This window comes from Sinocyclocheilus rhinocerous, unplaced genomic scaffold (genome assembly GCF_001515625.1).
Source record: "Sinocyclocheilus rhinocerous isolate Xijiao unplaced genomic scaffold, SAMN03320098_v1.1 scaffold144, whole genome shotgun sequence".
Classification (NCBI taxonomy): domain Eukaryota; kingdom Metazoa; phylum Chordata; class Actinopteri; order Cypriniformes; family Cyprinidae; genus Sinocyclocheilus; species Sinocyclocheilus rhinocerous.
Genome location: NW_015645650.1, coordinates 355,290 through 365,999, shown reverse-complemented (window position 1 = coordinate 365,999; position 10,710 = coordinate 355,290). Strand labels below are relative to the sequence as shown.

General features: G+C 37.9%; 1 protein-coding gene across 9 annotated transcripts in view; it reads right to left on the bottom strand.

Moving 5' to 3' along the window:
- LOC107706884 (rho GTPase-activating protein 12-like) overlaps positions 1 to 10,710 on the bottom strand; it is a 70,888-nt gene that overhangs the window by 45,507 nt on the left and 14,671 nt on the right. For all 9 annotated transcript variants that reach the window (XM_016510717.1, XM_016510716.1, XM_016510719.1 and 6 more), the window contains exon 2: positions 4,019 to 4,766. In XM_016510717.1, coding sequence (XP_016366203.1) covers positions 4,019 to 4,693 — 675 coding nt within the window. In that variant the 5' untranslated portion in view covers positions 4,694 to 4,766. The remainder of the gene's footprint in view (positions 1 to 4,018; positions 4,767 to 10,710) is intronic.

The following is a 10,710-nucleotide window of genomic DNA, read 5'->3' as shown; positions in this document are numbered from 1 at the left end:
AAGTAAAAAATAAGCTAGTAATATAGTAAAAATGAATAAACCCATTAGCTGGGTTAAATCAACCCATTATGCTGGGCTAAAAAAAACAACCCAATTTGATTTAACCCAAGATGGGTTATGTCCTATATTTACCCAGCCCTTGGGTTAATAACAACCCAAATTGGGTTGTTTTTAACCCAGTGTTTTTTAGAGTGTACCATTTAAGCATTTGAGTAGGCTTTTATTCTTTTTTGAGAAATTAATACTTTTATTCAGCAAAGATGCATTAAAGTGATGAGAAGCATCAATATTTTACTATGCATCAAAGAATTCAGATTCCACAAAAATATTAAGCAGCACAACTGTTTTCAACACTGACAATAAGAAATGTTTCTAATGAGTGCCAAATCAGCATATTAGAATGATTTCTAATGGATCGTGTGACACTGAAGACTGGAGTAATGACTGCTGTAATACTTGTAATAATATTTCACAATATCACTGTTTTACTGTATTTTTGATCAAATAAATGCATCCTTGGTTAGCATAAAAGACTTCTTTATAAACATTAAAAATATTACAGATTTTGAACGGTAGTGAAACTCATCTATGAGTGCATGTCTGTACATATTGGCTATAGTTTGTTTACAAAACTGTCACCAAAAGTGACATAAATCTCATCAAACTTCTCTTTTGGAATGTTTTGATTACACCCTCAATGTAAAACTTGATTTATTTAATAATTACTAAAAATGTTCTTATAGGTTTAGGGTTAGGAAATTCTAATCATCTTCATATAAAAACAACAGAAATCTAGCAAATGTGTGAGTGTGAAGCTAAACTTACCTTACCCTCAGGACATACTGCCCCCACAACATGACAGCTGTGCTCATCGACAGCAGAGAGACAGAATGAGTGAGAGACAGAGATGCTCTGACAGCGTGAGGGTACTAAACTCCCCACACCACCCCAAACACACATCGATTTCATGTCCACTGCCATCTTTCAGCCTCAAGTCCATATTTGGGCAAAAATAGAGACAGACAGTCAGGAACAACAACAGACAGGAGAGCGAGCGAGAGATCTTTGATACTTGAGTAAATATTAGATTAGAGTGAGCTGTGCTGTTTTCTGCCCATCAGGATCAGTGGGCCTTTATTGGGTTATCCAACTGAACCCAGTGTGTGTGTGTGTGTGTGTGTGTGTGCTGGGACAGGAATGACAGGAATGCTCGGGCCTCCTTTACTGTCAATGCAGGGAAGAGCTACAGGATTCACTGACTGGATTCAGTGACTGAATCCGAACACACACATACTTCAAAGACTCTTTTGGGCTTATTACATATGAGCTTAACAAAACCGGCAATGATTCAGTATGATATACTGGTGAAAATAATGTATGTACATACGCACAAAAAAAAAAAAACTGAGACAAAACACAGCGAAACAGACTGAAGCTGAAGTATAATCTCAACTGCAGACAATAACCGTTCACACAAAGGAAAACACCCAGCTGAGGGGCTGAATTTAATTTTGTGCAGCTGCTCGTTAGAAAAGCCCCTGCTCTGTTATAAAAGCCATTCATAATCTTTTATTAGAGGGATGACATGCTAGTAATCCCCCTGGTCAAGCATTCATGTGTGTCTTCTGATGGCTTATTATTTCAAGTTATTTGAACATTTCATAAAAAGGATTTAAAAAAAAAGTAGAATAAGGAAATACTTCTAACAGACAAAAGTCCAAAAAAGTGAGAGTGTGGGGGAGGAGAAAAGAGCGAGAGCGGGAAAGTGTGTGTCTGTGTGTGTGCAAATCTGCTTCAGGGAGTGAAGATAAAGTTGGAGCATTGAAAAAGGCGAGAAATTGGGGTCCTAAATCAGTCCTCTGTGGGCCACTCTGGTGGAGTATTATTGAGGGAAACAGATTTGGACCTCAATCCTTTAAGAGCGCAGGAGCTGCCCATTCATTAGTAGAGAAGGAGGGTAGACGTCAGGAGGGATGCAGGCAGAGAATATGACTTTGGGCTAAAAGTAATTCTATGAATAATTCTCCCAAATTGAAAATTCATCATTTACTCAGCCTTCCAAGCCTGTATTTTTATTCCAGTGTTGTTAGGGTTAACTAAATCTATTAAAAATCAAAGAATATTGGAATAAAGAATAATAAGAATAAAGATGCTATTATGCTATTTTGTGTTAGAAACATAAAAAAAAACTTATTTTCTTGATTATTAACAAAGACAAAATTAAGAGGCAGAAGGGACAATAGGTGAAGGGGGGGGGCAATTTTCAGCAAATAATGACTTACAATAAAAATAAAAAATCTATTTTATGGCTTCACAAGGTTTAAAGGGTTTGGAACCACATAAGGCTCAGTAATCAATGAAAAAATGTTTGGGTGAAATCCTGCTTTAAACCAAACATCACACATAGCAGATGTTATGAATGAGATCCGGAGTGCAAATGTCTATGAGGGATAGTTGTTGAATGGCTGATTAAGTAATCACATGGTTTAGTATTATCAGCTGACCCTGATGGACAAAGCCTGACATGGACAAATCCCTCAAAAGTTCAACGTACTCTATGTCCTTTTAAGCACATATATGCATGTGCATGGTTAAGCCACTGTCTGGAACCTGACTTTGAGGAGCATCATGATTATTCTCATTCAAAAAGCAACAGTTAGTGTCTAGAAATCTTGATGTGTTGACCAAGAACAGTAATTATGTGGCGACTCAGAAGATCAGCTCAATATACATGACAAACTACAGGTTTATAACTCACACAGATGAGCATGCTTATTGTCCTTATTGCTCACAATGATGATCTGATGCATATACAACTCATTGGACCCAAACTTCTCAATGTGCATCTTTCCATCTCTTTCACACATATACAAACATAAAATGGGGCAACAACATGATCTAGCCAGATATGACCTACTTTCTATTCTCCCACAATCCCCTTTGTTCCCCAGCAGCACCCTCTTTTAGAGAGAAATGGGGGAGGAGGATAGTAACAAAGACTAAACACCCAATTCCACACGATGCACCCTGGGACACTCAAAAAGCAAACTCAATCACTTAAAAACTACTTAGTACATACTACTGTGGTTGGTCAAAACTGACATCTAATAAGTAGTGGATTGAACATAATACATGTATTTCATGTTTCACTTTGCTAAAAAAAAAACCTCTTTAATTTGCATATTGCACAAAAATGTAGCTTTAATTTTTAATTCACTAGAAGAGCGAATCAGAGAGGGCTACTAAAATGTAATTATTATTACAATTTATATTTAAATATTTATATAGAATTAAACTTATATAACACAATATTTACTAATAGTTAATATAAAATAATAAATAAATGTACAAATATAAAGTGTTATTTTCATTACTAAAAATTAAATAAAAATGCAAATACAATTATTAAAAATTATATAGAGTTATATAAAGTTATATATATCAATTGCACAATGCAAAAGAAATTGTACACTAATGCCAGCAGTTTTTTAAATAAAAAAAGTGTATTTTGTGATTTCAATGAAGTCTCTATTATTGTCTAAATCAAACCTTGCGAGGTGGCCACAATTTTCACCTCCACAGCAGAGAACAGACTACATCTCCTGCTGAACAAGTGTCATGCAGCGGAAAGAAAGGGATGCAAGAGGAGAGGAAAACACTGCTGAATCCAATTTAACCTGACAGAATAGAAGACGTGCCACTGTAAATGTCAGAGGCAAAACCGAGGGAGGGATAAAGGGAAAGGTGTGAGGAAGAAATGTTAGATTAGTCTCGTAGTAATTGTTGGAACAACGCGTTACAGAAAAAGATAATGACAGTCACAGGATGAAAAGGAGATGAGAGCATTTCTGGTAAAGATAAGTGCTGGAAATGCACAGAATAAAAGCCAAAGATGACATTGAAAGAGATAAAGGTAGAACATGAGTAAGTTTGGGAGGGAGGGAGAATGAGAGAGAACAAATAAGCTTGAGAACGTGAGAGAGAAACGAGGAAGAGGGTGAACATCACTCATTCTTACCTGCATGTGTTCGGTAGAGCTGCTGCTGAGCTCATCTCCAGATTCAGAGTCATTTCTCATTTTCTCCAACCCATCTTCTAGTGACATGCTTCCGTTCGTGTCCACCGACAACCCACCTGGGAGCTTCCCCAGGCGTGGAGGGGATTCCGCTCGTCCTTGTGGAAGTGTGGGGTTTCCATGATGATAGATATAATGGTTGTTGTTATTAAGCAGAGTGAGCTCGGCAACAACGCTCTTCATCCCCGAGTTCTGATTGGTGTCCCGCAACAATAAAGGCGGGGTCTGTTGACCTGGCAATGGGGACGGCGTCGTCGAGGGAGGTGGCCTGCCGAAGCTGGACCGTTCCGTAGGAGCGCGTTGGTTGAGATTTTCGTTCGACGACCGACACTGGGTGATTTCAAGAACGTTAGGGGGCTTTGCGCGAGGTTTGGGCGGCGGCATAAGGGCACGCCTGACCTCTCGGACGTACTGAGCGGGGACATAAAAAGCCTTGGTGCCCTCCTCCCGACGAACTTGCCACCAGTCCTCGTTGGTTTTGCGAACCAACATGTAGCATTCGCCCTGCCGTATGGAGATAAGTCTATCTTTCACCTTGTACTCATAATCATACTCCACCTCGATATACACCTGCCCCGGGGCGATGGACAAATCACAGTGGCCATCCCGTTCAGTCATGGCTCAACCTGTCCGTGAGTTATTCAGAAGACAGACTGTAAGTGGATCCACATCTTTTGTTGTGTCCGCATGACTGCAAAAAGAGAGAATAAGATTGTTAGCACGTACTTTAAAAAGAGATGATACTATACTAGGAAATATTTTACTTCCAGAATAAACATTTCCTGATAATTTACTCACCCCATGTCATCCAAGATGTTTATGTCTTTCTTTCTTCAGTCGAAAAGAAATTAAGATTTTTGAGGAAAACAGTTCGGGATTTTCCTTCATATAGTGGACTTCAATGGTGGCTAACGCTTCAATGCAGCTTCAAAGTGCTTTACACGATCCCAGCTGAGGAAAAAGGGTCTTATCTAGCAAATCGATCGTTCATTTTCTAAAAACATAAAAATTTATATACTTTTTAACCACAAATGCTCATCTTGCACTAGCTTGACCTCACGCATTACGTAATCATGCACACGTTTAATGTAGGGTGAAGTACCGACCCAGTGTTTACAAAGCGAACATGCAAAGAACGTCAAACGCCCTTTACAAAAAAGGTAAAACAACGATGTTGGACGATTTTGAAGTTGGAGGAGAAAATGAGATGGAGTTTTTTGCCCTACCCTACCTTTCTGAACCGAAGTACACAGACGAAGAACTAACCACGTGTGACCTTTCCAATGTGATTACGTAATGCGTGAAGTCACACATGCGTATCACAGAGCTAATACAAGATGAGCATTTGTGGTTAAAAAGTATATAAAATTTTATTTATTTTTTTTAGAAAATGACCGATCGTTTCGCTAGATAAGACCTTTATTCCTCGGATGGGATCGTGCAGATCCCTTTGAAGCCGCAATTTGGACAATCAACCCATTGATCCCCATTGAAGTCAACTATATGGAGAAAAATCCTGGAACGTTTTTCTCAAAAATCTTAATATCTTTGCGAGTGAAGAAAAAAAGACACAAACATCTTGAATGACATTGGGGTGATTAAATTATCATGAAATTTTCATTCTAGAAGTGATCTACTCCTTTAATCAATACCAACCATGACAGATTGGATCTGATAGAAATTAAAACAATCACACATACACATTTAAAAAAAAAAAATGCTACTGTACTTTTCAACATTCAGCTGCATGGTAACCTAATCATGCATGAGGACACCATGGCAACCAACATATCAGTAATCCAATGATCAAATTACAATGACAGGTCTCAAGGAACACAACCATGCTCGCACACATGCACAGATCATTGAATGAACGGAGTGATATTTTCCAGAGTATGGCCTGCAGATCGCTTTCTACTGGTAACATGCATCTGTTTGGCCCCAGATCCCTCTCTCACATGTACACAATCCCCCTCAAGCATTCTTAGGTTAAATATACACTGTCATGTTCACATATGGTGCTTAAAGATGATGGATTGTGACACAGAATAATGATCTTTAAAAAAAGCATCATATGACCCCTTTAAGCCGGCTGGATTCACTCTTCCTTTTATTTCACCTTTGTTCTTTCAGCTCTTCTGTGTACAAAAAAAGGCCCACTTTGTCCACCCTATGCATACTATGAACAAAAATGGCAAGCACTTTCAGATCTGGCCAGCTGTGATCTGATTGGCTGGATTTTCACATTACTTCTGATAGGTGGGGTGCACACTGCAGAGGTCTTTGAAACATACCATTTGAATGTTTAGTCTACTAAATACACTATTGTTCAAATGTTTGGGGTGTATGTGTAAGATTTTTTTTATTTAAACGGATTAAATTGATCAAATGTGACAATTAAGTATTTTGTATACATTAAGTTTCCATGAATATTAAGCAGCACAACTGTTTTCAACAGTGATAATAAGAAATGTTTCTTGAGCACCAAATCATATTAGAATAATTCCTGAAGGATCATGTGAAAAAGACTGGAGTAATGGCTGCATCACAGGAATAAATTACATTTTACAATAAATTAAAATAGAAAACAGTTATTTTAAATCGTAATATTATTTCACATTCATCATTATTTCTCTGTTATTTAGCATTTTATATCAAATAAATGCAGCTTAGGTAAGCATAAGAGACTTCTTGCAAATACAAAAAAATTCTGACCAACCCCAACTGTAGTATATTTCAAAATATTTATTTGAACTTTATATCGTGTATAATATTGATAATATTGTGTTTTACTTTTTAATTTATTTAGTACTAAATTTTAAATACTGACCAAACATGACTTTTTGCCAAAATGGCAATAGTGAAGTTCGGTTACGGGAGGCTAACATTGTAAACACACCCCAAAAAAGCCGCACACACTCTTAGTTAAGCCATGGCACCCTCCCTACTTATACCTAGTTAATCCACATGGTCTGTCCTTAAACGGTTCGTCTTTGAAGCTGAAGGGTTTACTGAACATTTCAAAATAGCAACAAATATTATACAACCTGCTCAGTGAGTGTCAAATTTTAGATGTGGATTTGATGTGACATAAGGCACCTCTCAAAATAGCCAGGGTGGAGAGAGACTGATAGAGGTTACTAAGACTGAATGAAACTGAATACTGTAACCAGACACAGACTACACTGATCCCTCCACTGAGAAAACCTTGCACTGTTGAGTCAAGCATAGAGCCACATTCAAACAATTTGCTTGCAACACAGTTTCTTTGATATATTGTTTTGCTCATCATTTCTAAAATATTAGCTACTATCTTCCTGCTCATATGCAGCAGGACACAGCTGGCGTTCATCAAAAAGCTTGAGCTTCATAAACCTTTTGAATCTCAACCAAACTTTGAATTTATGAACTTGGGTCTCATCTTTGAAGAGGACAGCTTTTCTCCCTCTCTCTCTCTTTCTATTTGTTGCAAACTCTTTATAAAGCTATCAAACGTATGATGTACATCAACACTGAGCCAAAGGAACGAGATGTACTAAAACACCATTAGGGTCCTGAACCTCATGAGAAAGATGCATGAAACAATTGCTTAAAACAAATACGTTTCCCTCCATTCAAGCTTGTCAGCAACCACACATCTCTTCCAAAGACAAGACAGTTGACCCAGCATTGATTTAACCAGTATGGAGCTGAAGGCAATCTACTCTCCCTCTGTCTTCACATTCTGCACTAAAGACTCGTGCCAGCCTTGGCAGCAACTTCAAACTCTCCCATCTTTTCATTTCATACATACTTCATCAAGTCCTACCACAGGCACTCCAATATACGGCGTAGAAACTACAAGACCTACTAGAGAATCTGATTAAAATAAACACCAAATACCAAACAAAAAGAACAAAAGACTGCTGAATGGAAAAGTGGAGCCGGTAAACACGCTGCCGATTACGGTTTACTTTTAGGAGCCATTTACAGTTTTTGCATTGTACTGCACTGATTTTCCAATGTTTTTCTACGTAAACATGCACTAGACAGACATGTTTGATTGTTGCACTCGCACCTTGCACATTTTGCAGCATCTTGACAAGTCTCTCTAAAAACACAGTGCTCAAGTTAAAATAACTTTTACAAAACGCGTCTCTAGACTTTCTATTCTACTGCGCTGCATCACATGTTTTAAGTGCAAAAACCTCCTGTGTGAATGGCCACTTAGTGTAAAATGATACCGTAAGGGACAAAGTAAACTCAGAACATCCAGTACTGAACTACTAAACTTATTCTGTATGAGAGAGAGAGGTTATGTAAAACAGCTATTAATAAACCACAATACAAACAACAAACTACTGGTTTTCTTAACAAATACGTCTCTACCGATACAGTTCAAACATTTGGGGTTGGTAAGGTGTTTTAATGTTTTTGATAGAAGTCTTTTATGCTCACCAAGGCTGCATTTAGTTGATTAAAAATACAGTAAAAACTGTAATATTGAGAAATCTTATTACAAATACATTTTAAAATGCAATTTATTCCTGTAATGACAAAGCTGAATTTTCAGCATCATTACACCAGTCTTCGGTGTCACATGATCCATCAGAAATCATTCTAATATGCTGATTTGGTGATCAAGAAACATTTCTTATTATTATCAATACTAAAAAAGTGCTGCTTGATATTTTTGTGGAAATAGTAACCCACCACCCAAATACCAAAGTTTACAATAAGCCTGTCTGTCTGCCTACTAAAATACCCCCATCCTCTCTAGACACCACAAACCATACCCTAAGCTAAACATAGTCTATCTTCTCCCTCTAACATCCACATTTACACACATGATCCACTGGAGTCATTCATGTTTGAAAGCTTGGGTTGCACTGTTATCACATAAAGGAAGTCGGAGGAATAAAGGCCTTCAATGATTTCTGATGAGTAAGAGAAACGATGACATTTGAAAAAGAAATAATATTATTTACACACCACAGAGAGGTGGATCACAGGAGAAAACTGTTTTCCACTGACATTAAAACAACTTGAGGCAACTCTTATCAACTCTTTTTAAAGAGTAAAGCAGATCTTCATTAAAGTGAGCAAACAGACTAATTTAATCGAAAAAGCAGCACACAAAGATTTCAAATCTACCACGTGGCTCCCATTTGGGGACTTGACTGCGAACCAAAGCGGAGCTTCTATAAACAAGTAGCAGATGGAGGTCTCCTCTGGGTGTGAGTGCAGTGTCACTGTGGCCAACGTGCAAAAGAAATTACTACCAACTTTTCTGCAAGATAAGTGAGACTGTCACGCCAACAGAAATCCCATATCATTTTACTGGGGGAACTTGTAATTTCTATTCAGTTTGACCGAATCTCATAGTGAATCAAAATATACTGGGAGACAGTGTCTATGGAGTTTCACTTCATGGGCTTCAAAGCAACTTACAGTGAAACCCAGAGCATCAAAGAGATTTACTATCAAGACCACCACATCAGCACTCATTACAAATGCAAATATTCATGCTGAAGCAGTGCAAAGACACATTAAATGCAGCATTGTAGCTATTTCAAATACCAGTACTATAGAAAGCAGAGATAACATTTGATGCCAGTTCTCTTTTAATTGAACCATATTACTAATTTTAGGTTTCGATACTAAAGCTGGAAGAAAAAGGAATCAAATATTAGACTGGAATAGACTAGAATCAAATACCATAAACCTAGAGATTAATTTTATTTGCAAAATAGAGAAGAAAAATGAAGATAAGTCACAAACACATAGACCTATAATCTTGAACCTGATAAAATACAGGTCTCTGTTAATTTTAATCTCACTTTCCCTAAACAAAGCTTGGAGTGTGACATTTACACTCTGGACATGATCAAATTAAGCATTGTTACACAGCGGTCTTGAATATTACATAACATTTAGCAGCACTAAAGCACTACCAACATGACCTACTTTCAAATCAGCAAGTTGTCAATTTACTAGAGAAAAGCAAACATCATGACAAGAGGTTCATGATCGCCTTTTCCCCCCACAAAACACAACTACCTGTCTGTCTAAATTTGGAACCTGGGAAAATAACCTTGAGATTTTCAAAGGTGTATATATATGGACATCTGGTCTAGACAGAAAACATTTTGAATCCCACAATCTGCACTTGAAGGATCTTGAGATTGGCCAGGGATTACACTCCCAAACACGGTCTTCTTCTTTTGCAAAATGTGCAAAATAACAAGTGTTCTGGATCAGTTTGCCCAGTTTTCAGGTGATTTAGCAACAACAGCAAAATAAATTATTGAGAAGTTTTACAAACCATTTCATGCTATTTAAAGGTGGGGTATGTATTTTTTCAAAAACGTTTTAGAAAACTAAGTCGGGCCGAGTACCAAAACAAACTTGTAGCCAATCAGCAGTAAGGGGAGTGTCTACTCATGATGTGGAGGAGAGAGCGCTCAGTGCACAGGATGGACATTAGCCGAGCGACACCAGAAAGATAGGGATGGTGGATAAAACACAAAAGAGGAAAACGTCTGCGGAACAAACGAAGGCTTAAGGCAAGAAGTAGGACCCGTGTAAATATCGAATCAGCTTTCCAGCGCTGGAGAGAACTCAAGGAGCGGAGGCCTGCGATCGGACGCCGAGGT